Raw genomic sequence first — 22273 nt, 5'->3', positions numbered from 1 at the left:
AACGCAAGCAGCGTGTAAGACGCAAGGGATGGGAATAGCCCAGAGCATGGGCACCCTGGCACGGCCAACTCCTGGGCCCAGCAGCAACACACACCCCCATCCCAGGGCTCAAGGCCCAAGAAACCTGCCACCTGGCTGAGCCCTGCAGGGGACAAGCGGGGCACAGGTGAGAGACAAATGGGGCCACCGCCATGACAGACTCGCCCAGCAGCAGCCCGGGGACCCGTCTCCCCGACCACACTGACCACAAAGGCCCTTCCTCACCTGAGGCCACCACGGAGGCTGCCCTGTGCCTGAATACAGCGGCTTTTATTCTAAACACAGGTTCTCAGGCCGTACGCCCATCTCACAAGCACACGCAGGGAGGTGTGAGAACAGTGCCCTGCCAGGGGAGCACAGGTGCTCGGCAGGGCCCTGAGGAAGCCAGACTCCGGCCCATCTCCCCACACCTGCCTCCCTTTTAATCTGCACCTGTCTCAAGATGGGCGGGGGTCTGCCCGGAGACATCGCAACAACATGGCTGGGCTGTCAAAACGTCAGACCACCACCCGCGAGAGGCTGCAACACCCCGTCCTCAGACCAGGCTGCGTGGGCAGCTCCCCCACGCCACGGCCATCTCCCTGACGCTGTTCTCTCACCCCAGCCGAGGAAGCACAGGCCCGGACAAAAGAGAAGACTTTTATTAGCATCGTTACAGGCAACGCGTCACATGGAGCTGCTCCTCGGTGCCCGCCCGCCCACGCCTCGGAATCCACTACCTATCATTGTACACAGTGCAGGAAAAGGGTCACCCTGAATGCCAAACAGAAGACTGAAAATCACTTTACAAAAAAAGTAAATAAAAATAACACCCATCTTTATGTTTAAAAAAGTGCCCGCTCTTGAGTGGCAGAGCGTGGAAAACACCGAGGGATTGCCCACAGGCGTCCCGCACGCGGGCCACGCCCCGGCCCCAAAGCTCGGCCCGGGCGTCCCAGATGTGCGCCTTTCGGAACGCTGGCGTCCTACCACCTTCCGTCCCTACGATTTCTGATTTCTCAAGCACGTCACCCTTATGAGTAGCCAGCCGCCCAGGCCCTGAGCGTGAGGACCAGGCTTTCCCTGCGAGCCTTGAATCTGAGCAAAGTGAGGAACCCAACACCGGAATGGCGAGTGCCCGATGACAGCGGAGCCAGTGCCCACGGGGACAGGCACCCTTCCCTCCCTCGGGGCTCTACTTTGGTAAATATTAACGTTGAACCAGTTAGCAAAATATTTAACCCAGTTAGCAAAATTAACACCGTCATTTCGATAGTTACTCTTTTGTGCATAGTAGATGTTGCAGGATGAACTTCACATTGGATAAAGCAGATCTGAAAAAACAGTTTGCCAGGAAGTGCGCCCCAACACACCCCCGGTCGGGGGTGTGGGCGCAGACCCTGCGGGGCGCTAGATCGTCTGGTAGCCGGCGTGGCTCCTCTTCCTGCCCACGAGGTAGGCGATGAGCACGGTGAGCACCAGCCCGGCCAGCGCGCCCCCGACGGCCACGGGGATCAGCATGCTGTTCTCGTCCAGCAGACACTCCTCCACTGCGGGCAAGCGGACACGCTGCGCTCGAGAGGGACCCCGCCCCGCCACCCAGCCCGCCCGCCCGCAGCAGGCAGGGAAGGGCCGCCGGTGCAGCTGGCCGGCCCCGGGAAGGCCGGCGCAGACGGGCACCTCGCACAAGGCGAGCAGACCGCAGACACGCCTTCTCCCGCACCGGAACCCAAGGCTGCCATGCAGCGTGGACGTGGCCAGTCCACCGCGCCGCGTCCGGGGCCTCTGGGCCCTTCTGGAGCACGGGACATAGGGGGACCTTTTCATATTCAACTGTCACGGGAGAAGCGGCATCACTGCTCCCTGAAAGGACCACTTATTCTCGCGTGGTGCCCGTGTCTGCGTCCCCAGACATGCTGGGCTTCTCTGGGGCCAGGGCGGCTCTCCCCGTCTCAGACGGGCGGGGAGACAGCTCGTTGCAGGGGGACAGGGGCCCCCAACGCCCGGCACAGCAGCTGCTGAGCACCCACAGCAAGAGCCTGAGGGGCTCCCCAGCTGCCGCTGCCCCCACCAGCCGGCACTACTCACCAGACCCGAAGGTGTCGCCCTCCACCTTGAACGCCTGGACCCACACTCGGAAGATGTTGACGGAGAGCGCCTGGGTGACCTGCACGTGCTCCTGGGCGTTGCACTTGTAGGAGTTGCCCACGGTGGCCTGCAGCGCCCGCAGCGACTCGTTGGCGGCTCTGAAGGCGGGGTCTGCAACGCACACGGTGCCTCGTCACCCGGGTGCCAAAGCGGGGTGGGGGAGGGGCCGTGAGAGCGGTAGGGTCTCACCTCGAGCGTCAGGGAGAGTCATGTTCACCTGGATCCCCTTTAGGAAGAACTGGCTGGAACTTGTGTTCTGAGAGAGAGAGAGACAGACAGACGGCCCTCAGCCATGCGCCACACTCAGAATCTGCGTCTGAAGAGGGCCCCGTGTGGTTCTGGGGACACGAATGTCGAGTGTTCCCTTCCGGACCTTTCCGCAGAACGGGATTCTGCCCAAACGGAGACTCGACTGTTAATTCGTCTGCACGGTGCACCGACAAGCGTGTGCAGGGGGCATTCACATTCTCCGTGTGTCACGGTGCTGACTTCGCACACGGCTCCTCCCGGGCAGACGCCACGCAGCAGCGTGTGCAGCTGGGGGACAGAGACGCCTGACTGCCGGGACAACCTGCATCTCGCAGCAGGAAAGGGGCGCAGCCCCAGGAACCAGGTGGCTCGCTGCAAAGCCAAGGCAGACATGAGCTGGGTCTCCCGAGGTCCCGAGGGGGCCAGGCCCGAGACGGAGGCATCGGGAAAGCACGGCCCAAGCCCCTGAGGGAGTGGCCGGGGCGGAGCGGCTCACCATGCCAAACTGGAAGAGCAGGAGGGTGACATCCTCGCCCCGGAGCTCCAGGGTCACCGTCTGGGAGCCGCAGCTGCCGCTGGCCGAGGTCTTATTGGGGTTGATGTTGAGCACTCTGGTCACGGTCTAGACAGGGAAGCAAGCAGACCGCCGCCTCAGGCTCCCGGTCCCCCTCACTCGAGAAAACAAATGGCTTCAAGGCCACATCCATTTTAAACAGAACCAGAGCCAATAGAGTTTACACTAGGAAAGACTTCCACATTCCAAAAATAATTTGCCCGCTCCTGAGTGATGCTTCGAGGGGGCGTGTCCCGCGTCGGTCGGCTCCCAACACCCCGCCCGCCCGCCCCCCACAGCCTCTCGGGGAGCCGGCGTGTTGGGGGCAACCCTGCTCCAAAGCAAAGGCAAAGCACGGGGTCTGAGGGAACCCAGCTCTGCCAGGGCCGGGGGCGTCTCTGCGGAGCCAGCTGCATGTCTCGGGCTGTGCGCCAGGCGGCCTCCCACGCCACGCACGCCCGCGCCGGAGGGCAGCAGGGCACGGCTGCTCCCTCAGAGCCACGCGCTGCACCGCACAGGCACGGGCGGCATGACGGGCGCCCTGCAGCCCTACCGTGTTGTCGCTCCTCGCGTAGGAGACGTTCAGCTGCAGCCCCATGCTGGCCAGCAGGCAGGTCCCGTTGCTGCCGCTCACGTTGTACTTGGCCACGGAGGGGCTCTCGGGCGGCGGGGGCGAGGGTGAGGGCGAGGGCCTGGGTGGCGCCGTGGTGGGGGAAGGCACGTCCTGCCTGCAGCGCGTCTCTGCGGGGACAGGGGAGGGGCCAAAGTCCCGGTTCCTTACAGCTGTCAGCAGTGACAGCGACACCCAAACTCAGGACCAGAAACATGTCTGCGAACTCACAGGAGACCCCAGCCAGCTGCTCGGCAACGGCTCCCCCGACTCCCCAGGGCGGCACGACAGGGTCTGTCTAGCAGCAGAGGACAGACGCGAGTCTGTCCACCTCGGCCCGCCCTGACTGCAAGCGCGGTCCACCCGCACCCCGCTGCACCCCGCTCTCCTTCCCCCCACGGGCGAGGGGAGCAGGCGCACAGCAAGACCATGCTGTCTGGTCAGCCACACGCCACCTGAGATGGGGACGGTTCAAACAGTCGTTCCCTGGGTTGTCACGCGCCAGAGAGGCCCCAGACAGGACAGCCCCACAGGGCCCCAGCAGGGAGAGAGCAGCAGGGGTCCCGGGGTGGGAGGGAGCTGGCCGCGTCCAGGACCCCACGTGTGAGCAGAGACCCCAGGCTGACCAGGGCAGCAGCTGTTTCGGGTTTCGTCTGGGGCAGGGGGCACGAGGGCGCAGGCAGGCGTGCCCCCCAGGGAGAGGCTGCTGCCCCGGGACAGGCTGAGCACGGTGAACCCACCAGGATGTTCGCGCTGAAACTCCCAGTCAGAACCAAGGCAGACTGAACCAAAGTAGAACGGCGACTGAGCACCGTTCTGAGCAGACACTCGCCTTCTGTGGACCAACACCCTCTCAACCTCAGAATCAGGCCCTCTGACCAGTCCTGGACAGTCGGCTCAAAATAACACACAATCTCCACCCCATTCCATGCTCTCTACATCTCTGCTAGGCCGCCTCACGGAAAGCCAGCCGCAAACACCTGGCAGGCGAGCCCGCTGGCAAGCTGCACAGTGCTTACTTCTTACTCAAAGCTACAACGAAGCTTCCACTTTAGCTCTTTCCCAGTTGCTAATCCCGCCTTCAATTTCCACCTGCTTGCAGGAGGAGAGGAGACCTCACCACGACCACGTGGCCTCACCACTTCTGAGAAGCCCAGCTCACTCGGGATACTGGCCCCATGTGAAAGCCCTCTCTGGACAGAGCAGGAAGATAGCACAAAGGGCCTCACAGTAACCGTCCCGGCTCTGGGAAGTGACTGTGACCTTGGGTGAGGGTGGCCGGGCAGATACAGCCCTGGAGACGCCCCAACCCGGGAGGTGCTGACACACCCCTCGCTCACTGCCCCTGGGCTCACAGTTACAGGCTGATGTTACAGTTGTCCTTTTAAAAATAGCTTCACCATGGCCGGGCGCGGTGGCTCACGCCTGTAACCCTAGCTCTCTGGGAGGCCGAGGCGGACGGATTGCTCAAGGTCAGGAGTTCAAAACCAGCCTGAGCAAGAGCAAGACCCCGTCTCTACTATAAATAGAAAGAAATTAATTGGCCAACTGATATATATAAAAAAAAATTAGCCGGGCATGGTGGCACATGCCTGTAGTCCCAGCTACTCGGGAGGCTGAGGCAGTAGGATTGCTTGAGCCCAGGAGTTTGAGGTTGCTGTGAGCTAGGCTGACGCCACGGCACTCACTCTAGCCTGGACAACAAAGCGAGACTCTGTCTCAAAAAAAAAAAAAAAAAAATAGCTTCACCATTACTTTATACAATGTTACAGAACAGGTGACTCAATGTGCAAAACTAAATCCAAACAGGCTAGTCTTCAAGACCTAGTCGAGATGGCCACACATGGACAAAGCATAACCCTGCACTCACTTGACAATTGCTCATAACTACGATCCATACGACAAACTCACTTTCCCACTTTGTTTTTGTAAAGTAGGTTAAAAGATGTCACATTACAGGCTGGCGCGGGGGCTCACGCCTGTAATCCCAACACCTTGGGAGACCAAGGCAGGAGGATGGCTTGAGACAAGCCTAAACAAGAGTGAGACCTCATCTCTACAGAAAATCAGAAAACTTAGCCGGACATGGTGGCACCTGTAGTCCCAGCTACTCAGGAGGCTGAGACAGGAGGCTCGCTGGACCCCAGGATCTCGAGGTTGCAGTGAGCTGTGATGATGGCACTGCACCCCAGCCTGGGGCAGGGAAAAGGGGGGCCGAGTGAGACCCTGTCTCAAAAACAAAGTCATGTTGGAACAGTAACGGCACTCTCAGGTTGGTAGGTGGTGAGATGTATGATGACGTGTATTTAAAAGCAGTGTCTACTTCTAACTTTTAATGGTTATAGAAATTCTTCGATTCATTCAACAAGTGCCCACATCAACAACCCTTAAGATAAAAACATGAATAAACCCCAATCCTCAGGTGAACTGTTAAACCCACATGCCTGGGCTGGGTTCACCCCAAACCTATCTATCTGTCTGCCAGGGCCAGGGCTGGAGGTCCGATTCCAACGGACCCAGTGAGCTCACTCACCTGGTACACTCCAGTGCCCAGGCCAAGCAAAGTCAGACTGTTCTAGTATCACAATCTGTCCCACTTTTTAATTTTTTTTGAGACAGGGTCTCTCTCTCTGTTGTCTGTTGCCAGGGCTGGGGTACAGTGCCATCATCATAGCTCACTGTAACCCCGAGATCCTGGGGTCCAGCAAACCTCCTCAGTAGCTGGGACTACAGGCGCCACCACACCTAAGTTTTCTGTTTTTCTGTAGAGATGGGGTCTCACTTTGTTCAGGCCAGTCTCACCAACACCTGGTCTGAAGCCATCCTCCTACCTTGGCCTCACAGAGTGCTAGGATTACAGGTGTGAGCCACGGCACGTGGCCCATCTGCCCTACTTTAAAGATCCTCAGGAGAAAAGATATCTGTGTCCCTCATCAACAAAGCAGGCAGGAAAGTCAGCTGGACCTTGGCTTGTGTTTTGTTGACTTATTAAAATAAAACCTGGCCGGGTGCTGTGGCTCACGCCTGTAATCCTAGCTCTTGGGAGGCCGAGGCGGGCGGATTGCTCAAGGTCAGGAGTTCAAAACCAGCCTGAGCAAGAGCGAGACCCCGTCTCTACTATAAACAGAAAGAAATTAATTGGCCAACTGATATATATATATATATATAAAAAAAAAATTAGCCGGGCATGGTGGCACATGCCTGTAGTCCCAGCTACTCAGGAGGCTGAGGCAGGAGGATCGCTTGAGCCCAGGAGTTTGAGGTTGCTGTGAGCTAGGCTGACGCCACGGCACTCACTCTAGCCTGGACAACAAAAGTGAGACTCTGTCTCAAAAAAAAAAAAAAAAATAAAATAAAATAAAACCTGTGAGGTCCCAAGTTTTCTCAGCTATGACAACATGTCAAAGGGAGAGGTGCTAAAGGGCTTTCTGGGGGAGGCCACACTATGCCACAAGGGGGCGCCACCATAGCCCATGCCAACACATACCCAGAATTCCTCCAATGTAAACCTTACCCCGGGGCACGAGAAAAAGGAGTTATTTCACAACTAATTAAAAAAACAAAAAACACTGACTTAACAGAAACACATTCATTCGACAATTCTCTATTAAGAATCCACAATGAAGGCCGGGCACTGTGGCTCAGGCCTGTAGTCCCAGCTACTCGGGAGGCTGAGGCAGGAGAATCGCTTCAGCCCAGGAGTTTGAGGTTGCTGTGAGCTAGGCTGACGCCACGGCACTCTAGTCTGGGCAACAGAGTGAGACTCTGTCTAAAAAAAAAAAAAAAATCCACGAGAATAACAGACTACGGGGATATATAAAAATATATTTAACATAACTGATCTGGGATCTTTCTCTTTAAGCAGCTTTCAAATTAAAGACACCAAAATCGTAAGTCACAAAAGTGCCTAGGAAACAAAGGAACGAAGCTGGCACAAGATGAAAGAAGAAATGACTTAATTTAGCAGCAATCAAGTATTTTTAGGTGATCTGTGCTCACAGCAGCACCTGTGGTCAGTTATCTCAGATCTCCTCCTCTCTGCAGAGGAAATACCAGTCCCTTTAGTTGCGAGTACCTGTGCACCAACCACTGCCCAAAACCTACAGAACCCAGCCAGACGCCATCATAGCCCAGGAGTGGTGTGAGCCCCCAAGTGCTCCAAGGAACCAGGCTCTTTCTGAGAGCCTTGCGGGCGCTCTGAGCAACTCTGGAATACGCCAGCTGTTGAGCTTTAAAAGACAATCCGGATCACGGCATCAGTAATCACAGCGTGCAGAGACCCGAGACTCTCTGTAACCTGTTCCTTCCCACCCTCGCTCTGGGGAGCAAACTGCTGGCAGCCACCTGAGATTCTTCTAACTACTGTCCTACCACGCAGACCCGGAGGACAGGCCCCCAACAGTGAGCAAAGCAGGAATTCCTGGGTCATGTGCGAGGTGAGGACATGGCAGCAAAGGGTCCCCAAAGTCCTCTGCCAGCTCGGGCATTCGGTTTTTGTTCTGTGCTTGGTGTTTCTTAGCAATAGAGGTCCGGTCACTGTAAAGGATGCGGCTCTCAAAGGCCTGGGCTCCCCCTTCCAGTAAAGGGGACATGGACTCCCCGGGCCTCGCCCCCAGCCCACCCTCCCAGCCTCTGGGACGAGGAGGGCCGACACTGCCCCGTCCTCTCGCCCCAGCAGCGAGAGCGCGTGGCGTGGCTTCAGAATACCTCGACTCACTTCTCGCCAGCAGTGTTTACTGAGCGCTCGGGTGTCTTCAAAGCAGCAGCAGGATTTCCTTTCCACAGAACGCTAAAATCTGCACCGGCAGACGCGACACAAAATCAAATCCCTGACGAGAAGGGACAACTTGGGACCACGGGCCAGGGTGTGGAGGCGGGTGGCTTTAGACCCACCTCTAAAGGAAGGGCGCTAAGCGACTGGGCCTGTAACCAACACCTGGCGGGGCGCACCTGGGCGGCTGTCCACAGCAGAGCCCCAGACCACCACCGCCTCCAGAGGAGGAGGCAGCCCCACGTCCCACGTGACTGCGCCACCACGCCGCCTCAGCTGGCAGGAGCACAGCCTCATTCTTGGACTTTGTCCACTTGGACTCACGCTCCATTAAAAAGTAACTGGCGTGGAATTTAGACAGTGGGGACATCTGGAGGATGGGGAGCAGGGAAGATACAGGATCCACTTAATTTCGCTGTGAATCTAAAACTGCTCAAAATAATAAAGTTTACCATAAAAGAAGTCATTAACCGTAAAAACATTTAGCCCAGAGACTGCGCCCAGCAATCTCGGGGCTCTCAGGGGCACCGCTGACCCCCTGCCCTCCAGTGCACCCTGTGGTTTGGGAGGCGGGGATGAGCCACACCAGGACACACCCCCCAGGTCGTGGAGCTAACTAGGGGATGGGCTGCGACCTGCGACCACGTTCAGGCCTGGCCAGCAGGGAGGCACCAAACAGCGTCTGTACCCAGCTACCCTCGCTGTCAGACCCGGAGCATCTGAGCCTCCCGCCGGGAGCTCACAGGCCCCATTGGGTCCCAGCACTGCTGAGCGCACGCGAGGCGGGCTTCCTCTCACCCCAGTTGCTGACACTCCTCCCCTCGGATCACGGGAGGCAGACCTGCTGCGCAGTGACAGTAAGTACCTCAGTACAGTGATTTAACACATATTTGCTATTTACTCTGGCCAGACGCCGAGATAAGCACTTTGTGTTAATTTTCTTCTCAAATTCTAACAGACTTCTCAGACAGACTATTATTCTTACAGATGAGAGGTGAACTGCCTTGCCCAAGATCATGGTGCTAGGAGGTGGCTTCCCTGCCTGTCTGGGTCCAGAGCCCACCAGTAGGTTAGCAGGTGTGTCAGGGGTCACGACCTCCTCAGAAAGGCATGGCTCATCTTCTGCACCTGTCCCTGGGCCTTCCTGAGCTGGGCCACTAAGACTAGGTCTCTGTGACCCTGATCCCATTAGCTCTGCCGAGGGTCAACAGAAAACATTACAACTGCTTTACCCTTCTGCTTTTTATATATAACGATTGGATACATTTATTGTGTCAGCAAGAGCAAGACTCCATTTCTACTAAAAGAAATGGACAACTAAAAATACATGGAAAAAATTAGCCAGGCATGGTGGCGCATGCCTGCAGTCCAGGAGATTGAGGATGCTGTGAGCTGGGCTGACACCACGGCACTCTAGCCTGGGCAACAGAGCGAGACTCTGTTTAAAAAAAAACAAACAAAAAAACAGGTAAGAAGGAGAGGAGAAGAGGGCCTGGCCTGCAGAGCTGTGTCCCTGGCTGGGTGAGGCTCCTTCCGAGCACAGATCACCGGGACATAGAGAAACGAGGTCGCCTACAGGCCCACAGTCGGCACCAGAGGTCAAGGGTCAGCACTTACCTCGCTTGCTGAAGCTGCTGTTGGAAAGGTAGGCCTGGATGGTGGCGTCGCGGAGCGTGAGGGTCACGCCGCCCATGCGCGTCTCGGTGGCGCTCACACAGTGGTACCGCGTGTCCAAGTCCGCCTGGATGTCAGTGACAGACTCCACGGTCTTGCTTTCTAGATCCCGAGGGGGGGAGTCACAATTTTGAACTATGTATTCATAGTCCTTAGTTAAAAGTAATTTTAGACAATCCTCCAACCCAATTTCTATCACTTCATAACCGGTTAATTTTTGTCCTTACCCTTGGAGCTTGCGTTGGGGAAAGTGCGTGTGTCTGACAAGTTGTAAACAAAACTCATACGCTGGACGCCGTAGCGTGTTGCATTTCTTGAGAAGTTGAAGGTCAGTGTGTGTCCTTCTCCAAAGGCAATCCTGAGAGTGGGGTCGGAAGTGTTCTCTTTTCCACAAGAGCTGCTGTTCAGCACGTGTGCACTTGGCGGCAGGTCAAAGGCCACGTTCTAGAACAAACACAATCACAACAGAACCCACTTGGAATGTAGGCTGTTAAATGGATTCAGAAAGAGTTTCTCTAAGTCTGATATAAACTTACAGCTCAGTTCCATTTCCGGTATCACTGTTAAGGCATTACTTTTTCATATACACCAAAACACACAGAGAAAAGGGCTAAGCATTGCATGTCAGTCAGGTGTAAAGTGTAAGAGAAAGCTGACTTACTCATGTAATTAAAACCTTCTATTAATACACTTTTATAACACACCTAAAACTAATGTTACCTTGAAAATATAGTGTCTTGAACCTGAAACAATTCACAGTGAGCTACAGCTTCAGAGTGAGCTAGTTATGTGTTTATATTTGGAAAAAACCTATCACAACCTTTTAAATACAGAAATGTTTGTTCCAAGACTGTCTCTTTAAACATGGCAAGTGTCCTACTGCAGAATAGCTTGAATTCACTATTGCAAGCAACTGGAAACCACCTTCATGTCCATAAAAATGGACTGGCGGGTTAAAGGAACTATGATAAAGCCATATGCTAATGTGGTCCTTAAAAATAACACAGGAATAGATGAGGCGACAAAGACATGTTCTGTGTAATAATAAAGCATATAACAGCATGCAGACAATCTCATCTGTGAAACATGATTAATGTATAACAAAATGACATTTTAAAAATCCAACCACCAAATTCAAACACAAAAACAGTGAAGTAGAAATTAAAGGCACCTGGACCAGTATTTATAATTGAGACAGTTTTATAAAACAAAATCTTCCCAACCTCCTATTTCCTAGAGACCAGAACAAAGGCATCCGTGAGAGCCCCAGCGCCGGCACGAAGGTCAGGCGCTCGCAAGAACCGCGCATCCTCCAAGCAGTTCTGGGCCCACTGGGCCTCCAGCGTGGCAGCAAAAAAATTAGTGCTGTCAACATGGACGTAAGAAAATGGTAGTTTCAACAAATATTGAGAATAAAATCTGGTTCAGGGTTAGATTTAAAAGAGTAAATATTAAATAGAACAAGTATATGAAATGTCTATCAAGAGGTTGTTAACAAGGGAAGAAATATAATACATGCTACTTATTTATTAGAAATCTAGGAAACAAAAAAAGCTCTACTTATCCTGTAGAAATAAAGTCATTTTAACTACTAATGAACATTTTAATCAAACTAGCACTGCATATCAAACAACCTTTATATAGACATTTCTTCAAGTATATAATTTGTCTAAAGTAAAGTCAGCATATCAGGCTGGGCAATGTGGCTCACGCCTGTAATCCTAGCTAGCACTCTGGGAGGCTGAGGCAGGAGGATCCCTTGAGCCCTGAAGTCTGAGGTTGCTGTGAGCTAGACGCTAGGGCACTCTAGCCTGGGTGACAGAGCAAGACTCTGACAAAAAAAAGAAAGAGGAGGGGAGGGGAGGGGAGGGGAGAAGAGGAAAGAGCAGCATAAAGAGCTATATGCAGAGAGCTGTTCGTTGGGCATGAATAAGATTGTAAGAAAACTTACCAACCACCAGCAGGGAGTGGCTTAACAAGCTATGGCTGGTTAAAAGAAGGGAGTATTCAACTGTGATTATAAAAGACACTCATGAAGAAAACCAGAAAACGCACACGACAGTGAGAGCAGAACACAGAACGGTTTGTACGTTGTGACCACAGCTGTTGTACACACAACTGCACAGCCTACTGTTGTTCCCAGAAGGAATACACATACATGAAAAGAACTGCATTATGGTGGGATCATCTCTCAAAGATTTATCAGAAACAGGCCGGGCTTGGTGCCTCACGCCTGTAATCCCAGCACTCTGGGAGGCCGAGGCGGGTGGATTGCTCAAGGTCAGGAGTTCAAGACCAGCCTGAGCAAGTGCGACCTCCTCTCTACTATAAATAGAAAGAAATTAATTGGCCAACTAAACACATATATTAAAAAAATTAGCCGGGCATGGTGGCGCATGCCTGTAGTCCCAGCTACTCAGGAGGCTGAGGCAGGAGGATCTCTTGAGCCCAGGAGTTGGGGGTTGCTGTGAGCTAGGCTGACGCCACGGCACTCACTCTAGTCTGGGCAACAGAGTAAGACTCTGTCTCAAAAAAAAAAAAAAAAAAGATTTATCAGAAACATTAAAATCATCTTCACACACACAGTGTTTCTTACCTTAGAACCACTCTGAGTGTCGTAGCTCACCAAGAAGGCAGCAGAGAAGTTGGCCATTATACAAGCTGTGCCGTTGCCGTCTTTCACCTCGAACACTGCTGAGGATGCGCCCTGCAGGAGGCCTGCCAAGGCCGGGAAAGACAGAGAACGTCAGATACTTCTGGAAAATATGCCGGGCACTTCCATTTTCTACAGCAGCAGCGATGGAATTTATTAGAAGATTCCACTGTGTTTCTGCAACCACTGAACAACTAGACAGGTGGATCACAGAGGCTTGGTTCACCTGAGGTTCCATCCCGCATGGATGCTATTTTGAAGTCAGGACCTCTAAGCCCATCTGGTCATTTTGCCAGCCTGGTCCACAACTGTTCAGTGCTCTACCTCAGGATGGGACGTGTCAGGTTCAGGGACCAGCCTAAGCACAGAACGCTCCGTGTCTCCCAGAGCATCTCTGGACAATGTGGTGAGCCCTGAACGCACACCTCACCCTAAACACTGGCCTTCTGCAGAAGCCCATGGGACAGCCGGCAGTGTCTGTCACCGTGGTCCTCAACTTCTATATAAAGTTTGATCAGTTTTTACAAGGGACAGACTAGAAGCTCTATGGGTCTTCTGCCTTGAAAGCGGTGACTGCTAAGTATTTCCCCTCTGGCTTCTTCATATTCCACTGCCCCGATCAGAATGTTTAGCAGCAAATGTAATCTTATCAGTAAAGAACTTGGTAATTTTTCAAAGTGCAGGTTTTGGTACATAGTTCTTTTCCAGAATGGCAAAAATAGGTGGGCCACCGCGATGTGTCGACCATCCAGACGTGACGCGCAGTGGCTTGTCTCTGCTGCAAGCCATGCCCACCCTTCCAGTGAGCACCTGCCACCCTGCGTGCGCACGCCCTTCCGAGGACGCTGACTCACCTGTATTCTCGTCCCCCACTCTAAGTGCAAGCACGGCTTGGGCACACCCAGCACAGCACATAAGACGGGACACTAGATTTACCATTTAAATCGTACCTCCGGGAAAGCAAACGGCTCTAGTGAACTCAATTCATTTTACTCTTCAGACTTTCACAAAATAACATCTGCAGAGCAACTAGAGCAAAGCGTGTAACCAGAAATCCCACCTGCCTTCCCTTAAGCCCATGGTAGACGAAATACCCAAACCTACGTCGACGAAGAAAAGCTGCTACACGAGAACAAAACAAACTATGTCACACCCTGAAGCTATCATCTGTTTTGCTCTGCTTTTTAACCCACACCCTGAAATACCCAGGCAATATTACACTAAAAGCATTTCTTTTTTTTTTTTTTTTTTTGATATAGAGTCTCACTTTGTTGCCCAGGCTAGAGTGAGTGCTGTGGCATTAGCCTGGCTCACAGCAACCTCAATCTCCGGGGCTCAGCGATCCTACTGCCTCAGCCTCCCGAGTAGCTGGGACTACAGGCATGTGCCACCATGCCCGGCTAATTTTTTTTTTTTGTATATATATATATTTTAGTTGGTCAATTAATTTATTTCTATTTTTGGTAGAGACGGGGTCTCGCTCAGGCTGGTTTCGAACTCCTGACCTTGAGCAATCCGCCCGCCTCGGCCTCCCAAAGTGCTAGGATTACAGGCGTGAGCCACCACGCCCGGCAAAGCATTTCTGATAAATGAATATTACATTAAAAAACCTCGAAGATTCCACAGCACATCTTTGACATAGTAAAGGTTCTTAAAAACAAAGCATCCTCACTCACGTCTGTAATCCTAGCACTCTGGGAGGCCGAAGCAGGCAGATCGCTCAAGGTCAGGAGTTCAAACCAGCCTGAGCAAGAGCGAGACCTGGACTCTACTAAAAATAGAAAGAAATTAATTGGCCAACTAAATATATATAGGAAAAAAAAATTAGCCGGGCATGGTAGCACATGCCTATAGTCCCAGCTACTCAGGAGGCTGAGGCAGGAGGATTACTTGAGTCCAGGAGTTTGAGGTTGCTGTGAGCTAGGCTGACCCCACGGCACTCTAGCCCGGGCAACAGAGTGTGTGTCTGTCTCAAAAACAAAACAACATTCTCACTAACATTGATTCTTCATTGAGGAAAAAAAAGAAGAAAATATTGTATTAAACAAAATAAAACAAAACAAAAAACCACAACAACAAAGCACCCTCACTCCTGCCTGTGAAGCATGGTCTCGAGGCTGAGACGCCGCAGGCAGTGCATGGAAGAGCTGGTGGCGTGGGAGCCAGAGAGGCCTGACGCGGGCTCGGGCCCAGTGTGGACGTGGGTGCAGCCTGCCCCTGCCCAGGCTTGCTCAGCTGGAGGGTCACAGGACGCCCTTTCATAAAAGTTTCCCAAATCATTAAAAAAACTTTTTACTGACCCAAAGCACTTTCGGAAGTATTAATATTTCACACGGAGTCCCTTTTTAACAATACAATTTCTGTATTCAGTAGTTATGCTAAGGGTCTGAGCTTCCACAGGAAGACAGAAGCATTACTCAAACAAACTTAAACGAGCCTCAGCTGCGCTGGAGGCCCGAAGCCATTCTGGAAAGGCCCGGAAGTTGTGACTTATTAAAGCAAGGAACTTATCCCTGGAAGCCAATTTTAGTTAAGAGAAAAATATCTACAAGAGCATTAGAACACAGAACTGAAAAAGAAACACATGTATGCTAACGGCCGGAAGTTTTTTTTAAATATTCCCCAACAGTGGCAATTGTTTGACCAAAAAAAAAAAAAAATCTTCTCAGATCAGTTGAAATGTTTCTAGTAAGTTGACAGCTGCCACAGCCCAAAACAACAGCTGCTGGTGGCTCCCTTGCTGCCTGACCACTGCTCCCTCTGGCAGCCCTTCACGCAGACACGAACGTGACCGTGCCTCATGGGGTCACGTAAAGGAGCGACCTGGGCTGGCTCCTCCAAACACTCCCACTTGTTGGAATTCTGTTCTCCGAAACTAGTGCCGCTGGGGGACGCACACACGCTTTTGAGTCAAAGACCTCAGTTCCGGTGGCTCCTTCCCCACTTACTGGCCGTTCAACCTCCGGCCAACAGCCACAGCACACACAGGAAATCAGAGCGCTGACACCTCAGGGCTGTCAGAGCTTCAAGCCAGCCAATGCACGCCACCAACGCAGGCCAGCGGTCGAGGTTAGCCGTTTTTAACATTCTACTCTGTATCTATCAAGTTCATCATTTAATCCTCAGTGGCTGATACAAAGTGTCAAAAACGCATTTCACAAGCATTATAATGCATCTAGTTTGTACCGAGCAATGCTCTAAGCACTTTGCAGTTAATTTAACTGCCATGACACCCTCACAGACAGACAGTGTTAGGACCCTGAGCTAGCTCACTCACCCAAGGTCACCAGGCCAGTGAGTGGTGCAGAGCCAGACCCAGACCGAGTCTTCTGACAGAGCCAGTCCAGGGGCCGGTCGCAGTGCACGCGCCATGTCCGAACCACACAGCACTTGGTAAGGGAATGTGCTTCGGATTAGGAAACGCTCTCTCTTAAAATATCCTACTCCCCCCCACCCCCGCTTTTCCTCTTTTCTTCTCCGATGTTTCTTTCTAATGAATTGACCATTACATTTCCAAAGTTCTGAAATGGCCAACAGACCAGAGAAAGATAATTCTTTAGGCTCCTGTATATATGAAACCAACAGCTTCAGCAAACTGCTGGCCTTGATTCAGGGCCAATTAAAATATACTACTAAAACAACGTCAAAAAAAAAAAAAAAAAAAAAAGGAAACACTTGCTTTTGACCCTGTAATCTCAGCTACTTGGGAGGCCGAGGCAGGCCAATCACTCAAGCCCAAGAGTTTCAGGCTGCAGTGAGCTATTACAACACCACTGTACTCTAGCCCAGGCGCCAGAGCAAGACCTTGTCTCATTCAACCAATCTTAATCTTCATAAGAAACCACATCCTACCTTTTTTTTTTTTTTTGAGACAGAGTCTCACTCTCTTGGCTGGGGTAGAGTGCCGTGGCGTCAGCCTAGCTCACAGCAACCTCAAACTCCTGGGCTCAAGCGATCCTTCTGCTTCAGCCTCCCGGGTAGCTGGGACTACAGGCACTCGCCACCATGCCTGGCTAATTTCTTTCTATTTATAGTACAAACGGGGTCTTGTTCTTGCTCAGGCTGGTCTCGAACTCATGACCTCCCGCCTCGGCCTCCAAGAGTGCTAGGATTACAGGTGTGAGCCACCGCGCCCAGCCCCACATCCTAGTTTTTTATCTTGGCTTGATTCTTTTAAGTCTAGTATTTTTCTTCTTCTTAACCAATGATGCACAACCATCCATGAAGGTTTAAAGGAGAGAAAAAGAAAGAAACAAAGAAAAAAGACTGACCATCCTAGGTACTGAATCACAACCTCTAGAGACAGGGCACAAGCACTCATGTTTCTAAAAAGCTGATCAGTGCATATGTTTGGTTAAGAACCACTGCTTTAAAAGTGAACATTTCTTCATACATGTGCTGAGCACTCACTACATGTCAGTTAAGGAAAACCACCACAGTGCATGCTGTGCTGCAAAAGCACGTGCAAAGGTCCTGAGGGTACACAGAGAAGGGCGAGCTCATGTCGTAGGGGGAGGGGGTCTAACTTAAGATAAATTCAAAGTTATAAGGCCACAAAAACATTCTGAACCCAAATCTAGCAAAGACTTTGGTCTTCCCCCTGTGTAAGTGAGACTCCCACACTCCAGGGTAACAATTAGGATAAAACTTCAGGCCGGGCGTGGTGGCTCACGCCTGTAATCCTAGCACTCTGGGAGGCTAAGGCAGGAGGGTAATTTGAGCTTAGGAGTTCGAAACCAGCCTGAGCAAGAGCGAGACCTCGTCTCCACTAAAAATAGAAATAAATTAATAGGCCAACTAAAAATATATAGATAAAAGTCTCAGGTACTTGGGAGGCTGAGGCAGGAGGATCGCTTGAGCCCAGGGGTTTGAGGTTGCTGTGAGCTAGGCTGACGCCATGGCACTCTAGCCAGGGCAGTAAGAATGAGACTCTGTCTAAAAAAAACAAAAAAACTTGTCAAACTTCTAAGGAAAGTTCCTCATTTGGAAAGGGGAAGGAGGTCATCTAGTTGACACCAATGGTTTAAAAGGTCACATTACACAACTCTATGAGTCAAAACAAAGATTCAGTTCATACTTGTCTGCACTTTCTACCAAATATTAAAAAAAACAAAACCCAGTGGCTTTAAGCAATTCCTAATCATAAATGTAGAAGAAATTACTGATTTAAAGTCTGAATTTTGTTTTAGAAAAAATGCTTTTTGGTGAAGTTGTATGTTAAAAGAAATTCTAAATACACCTAAATTAAATCCAAGTTCTCAGCCAGGCACGGTGGCTAACGCCTGTAATCCTAGCTTTCTGGGAGGCTAAGGCAGGCCGTCTCTTCTATAAATAGAAAGAAATTAATTGGCCAACTTATGTAGAAAAAATTAGCCGGGCATGGTGGTGCATGCCTGTAGTCCCAGCTACTCAGGAAGGAGGCTGAGGCAGTAGGGTTGCTTGAGCCCAGGAGTTTCAGGTTGCTGTTAGCTAGGCTGATGCCATGGCACTCACTCTAGCCTGGGCAACAAAGTGAGACTATGTCTCAAAAAAAAAAAAAAAAAAAAAAAAAATCCAAGTTCTTAAAAGATCTTCTTTAAAAGCGAAATTTTAATATAAAACTTAGGCTGGGACTGGTGGCTTATGTCTGTAATCCTAGCCCTCTTGGAGGCGGGAGGATTGCTTGAGATCAGGAGTTCAAGACTAGCCTGAGCAAGAGCAAGACCCCGTCTTTACTAAAAATAAATTAATTAGCCAACTAAAAATATATAGAGAAATTAGCCGGGCCTGGTGGTGCGTGCCTGTAGTTCCAGCTATTAGGAGGCAGAGGAAGGAGGATCACTTGAGCCCAGGAGTCCGAGGTTCCCATGAGCTGGGCTAACGCCACAGCACCCTATCCTGGGCAAAAGAAACAAACAAACAAAAAAACTAATTACACACATAACACTCTAAACTATTACAATATTGAAAATTATAGATTTTTCTCATTTTAAAAGTCAGTTTTAGGCCGGGCACGGTGGCTCACGCCTGTAATCCTAGCACTCTGGGAGGCCGAGGCAGGCGATTGCTCGAGGTCAGGAGTTCAAAACCAGCCTGATCAAGAAGGAGACCCGTCTCTACTATAAATAGAAAGAAATTAATTGGCCAACATATATAGAAAAAATGAGCCGGGCATGGTGGCGCATGCCTGTAGTCCCAGCTACTTGGGAGGCTGAGGCAGGAGGATTGCTTGAGCCCAGGAGATTGAGGTTGCTGTGAGCTGGGCTGACGCCACGGCACTCACTCTAGCCTGGGCAAAAAAGTGAGACTCTGTCTCAAAAAATAAAAAAATAAAAGTCAGTTTTAAAAAGATGAAACAAAATATGAAAGTTACAAGGCTTCTGAGCATTTTTCTAATAAGGAACAATGCAGTTATTCTGACGTGACAAAACTTGTTTCAGCGACTCCTCTCATGACCAATTACATCTAGTGGAACGGCAGGGCTCACGCCTGGAATACCAGCACTAAGACAGGCTGAGGGGTAGGATTTGCTCAAGGCCAGGAGTTCAAGAGCAACCTGGGCAAGAAAATGAGATCCCGTTTCTAAATATTTTTTTAAAGTAAAATTAAATAACTAATTACACCTGCCTTGAAGGATCACGAGACATGAGGAAGGCTTCAGGTTTACTACTAAGTTCATCTATGTGACTATTTGTGCAGTTCAAAGATTTTACACAAGCAAAGCAAAAATGTGAAACCAAAATCCAATAACCAAATTTTCTTTCTTTCTTTTTTTTTTTTTTTTTTTGAGAAAGAGTCTCACTTTGTTGCCCAGACAAGAGTGAGTGCCATGGCATCAGCCTAGCTCACAGCAACCTCAAAGTCCTGGGCTCAAGCAATCCTCCTGCCTCAGCCTCCGGAGTAGCTGGGACTATAGGCATGCGCCACCATGCCCGGCTAATTTTTTCTATATATATTAGTTGGTCAATTAATTTCTTACTGGCTTTATCCCATATCATCTTTCAGATGCTGGCGCTTAAGATAAGTCTTCCCCTGATGTTTGGGGGTTACAAGGGAGAAGGAATGTCAGAGAGAGAGGTTCCCCAAGGGCCTCCAAGTTGACTTAGAATAAACCATTAAGTGGATACCCGTTTAAGAGATAGCATTTAGGCCAGGCGCAGTGGCTCATATCTGTAATCCCAGCACCCTGGGAGGCGGAGGTGGGCGGATTGCTCAAGGTCAAGAGTTCGAAACCAGGCTGGGCAAGACCTGTCTCTACTGTAAATAGAAATAAATTAGTTGACCAACTAATATATATAGAAAAAATTAGCCAGGCATGGTGGCGCATGCCTGTAGTCCCAGGTACTCGGGAGGCTGAGGCAAGAGGATTGCTTGAGCCCAGGAGTTTGAGGTTGCTGTGAGCTAGGCTGACACCACGGCACTCTAGCCGGGGAAATAGAGTGGGACTCTGATTCAAATAAATAAATAAAGAGATAGCACATATTTCTCTTTCTTTTTTCTTGAGACAGAGTCTCGCTTTGTTGCCCAGGCTAGAGTGAGTACCATGGCATCAGCCTAGCTCACAACAACCTCAAACTCCTGGACTCAAGCAATCCTCCTGCCTCAGCCTCCCGAGTAGCTGGGTCTACAGGCATGTGCCACCATCCCCGGCTAATTTTATATATATATATTAGTTGTCCAATTAATTTCTTTCCATTTATAGTAGAGACAGGGTCTCGCTCTTACTCAGGCTGGTTTCGAACTCCTGACCTTGAGCGATCCACCTGCCTCGGCCTCCCAGAGTGCTAGGATTACGGGCGTTAGGTACTGCGCCCGGCCCTATTCCTCTTTTTTAAGAGAGAATAAAGAAGAACGAAACCCCTCAAGCAATAAAATATCGAGCCCTACCGCCTGCCTGAGTCAAGGCAACACCAGGTCTCCCATGTCGGCTCACCAACAGCGCTCTCCAAGGCTCCTCACTAGAAATGAACGTTGCCGTCCTGCGTCCGAAGCCTAGTTTTACCTCATTCACCTGCCACGGAATCTCGTAAAATCTCAAAGATAACTTTAAGTCGTTTGAACGTAAACGTGACTCACAGTAACACCAACACACGCGCACCTCCATAGCTCACTGAGGGAGGCGAACGGGTCGAGCTCGGAGGCGGGCAATCACCGCGCCGGCCCTCCGTTTTCTTCTGGGAAATATCCGCCTTGGGAAGAGCTCGATCGAGGTCACCCACCCAGGCGGACAGAGAGCCCACCCAAGTCCCCGCCACCGTCTCCGGCTGCGTCACCCCGCCAGACCTGTCCAGAAAGCCCCTAACCACCGGGCAAGCCCTCAACTTCCCGCCCCAGCAGACACGGATCCAGGGCCAGAGCAAATGCCAGACCCGAGAGGGGAACCAGGTCGGCGGACGACCCCGCGGGCAGGCCTGGCGGCGCCCACAGCGAGGCGGTGCGGGGCGACCCGCGGGAGAACGCCCCCGGCAGCCCCGCGGCTCCCGCCCCTGACCCTACAGACCCCGGCCCCGGCCCCTCACCGAGCAGCAGCAGGAGCAGCGGCCGCCGGGCGCCGCCGGGGACCGCCATGGCGCGAGGCGGCCGAGGCCGGTGCGGGGGCGGGCGGCGGTTGGGTCGCGGGCGGGCGGGCGGGTGCGGGGCTGCGGAGGCGCGGGCGCCGGGGCGAAGCGAAGGGCGGCGGCGTCCACCGACTCAGGAGGCCCGTCGGCTGCGGCCCGAACGAAAGAGACCCCTTGACCGGCAGCGCTTGTCACGTGAGCCGCGCCGCGCCCGGTCTTCACGTGACCCCTGAGGATCTCGCGAGAACACGCGCGCGGGGTCGGCCGCTTGCTCCCCAGGTGCAGCGTGTTCCCTGCGTCCTGCGCCCGCGGAGGCTGGTGATCCCGGAGCGACACGTGACACGCACGGCACGTGATTGCGCGTCCACGTGATCCCGCGGGGCCGCGGCCCTGGCAGGCAGAGGCGCAGAAAAGGGGGAAGTAGGTGGGGGTTGCAGGAAAAGGAAAGGGAAGAACCCGGGTTGGAGAAAGTGAGGGAGAAAGGGCGGCAGGCGGGGCGAGAGGGCTCGTGCTTCTTAGTGTGTGGGACGCAGGCGCCTCAGTTGCCACGCGGGGCGGCCAGTATTTCCTGACTGCTCTGTGCCCTTATGACGGGAAGGACGGGTTTGAAGTCGGATGAGTCTCTCTCCGCTGATCCATCGATGGTGGAGGGAAGATGGCGCCGAGCTGAAGGAGAAAGTGCGGTTAAGATTTTTAGTTCACAGGATTGTCTCAACTAAAGAACCTAAAATGGGAAAGGGAAGAAATTGTTTTCTCCCCTGTAGTAGGCTTAAGTGGTTACATAAGACTGGAGTTTTGATTTTTTTTTTTTTTTTGAGACAGATTCTCATTCTGTTACCTGGGCTACAGTGTCATGGCGTCAGCCTAGCTCAAGGCAACCTCAAACTCCTGGGCTCAGTGGATCCTTTTGCCTCAATCTCCCGAGTAGCTGGGACTACAGGCATGTGCCACCATGCCCGACTAATTTTTTTCTATATATAGTTTTCGTTGGCCAATTGATTTCTTTCTATTTATAGTAGAGATGGGGTCTTGCTCTTGCTCAGGCTGGTTTCAAACTCCT

The 22273-nt window shown here is 51.9% G+C and overlaps 1 protein-coding gene and 1 non-coding gene across 2 annotated transcripts; both read right to left on the bottom strand.

The window, feature by feature from the left end:
- Positions 1-664: 664 nt before the first annotated feature.
- On the bottom strand, positions 665-21492 carry LAMP1 (lysosomal associated membrane protein 1). Its single transcript, XM_012765601.3, has 9 exons — positions 21175-21492; positions 12620-12741; positions 10251-10467; positions 9967-10125; positions 3522-3709; positions 2912-3037; positions 2356-2422; positions 2107-2277; positions 665-1568 (listed from the first exon to the last, which is right to left on the bottom strand). The coding sequence occupies exons 1-9, from the start codon at positions 21221-21223 to the stop codon at positions 1429-1431; spliced, it is 1239 nt and encodes a 412-aa protein (XP_012621055.3). The 5' UTR covers positions 21224-21492; the 3' UTR covers positions 665-1428.
- LOC142875330 (small nucleolar RNA SNORA2/SNORA34 family) lies at positions 16155-16295 on the bottom strand. The gene has a single exon (XR_012922719.1). It is a non-coding gene; the product is annotated as a small nucleolar RNA SNORA2/SNORA34 family (small nucleolar RNA).
- Positions 21493-22273: the final 781 nt, after the last annotated feature.

Source organism: Microcebus murinus, chromosome 13 (genome assembly GCF_040939455.1).
Source record: "Microcebus murinus isolate Inina chromosome 13, M.murinus_Inina_mat1.0, whole genome shotgun sequence".
Classification (NCBI taxonomy): Eukaryota; Metazoa; Chordata; class Mammalia; order Primates; family Cheirogaleidae; genus Microcebus; species Microcebus murinus.
This window is presented reverse-complemented; position numbering and strand designations above follow the sequence as displayed.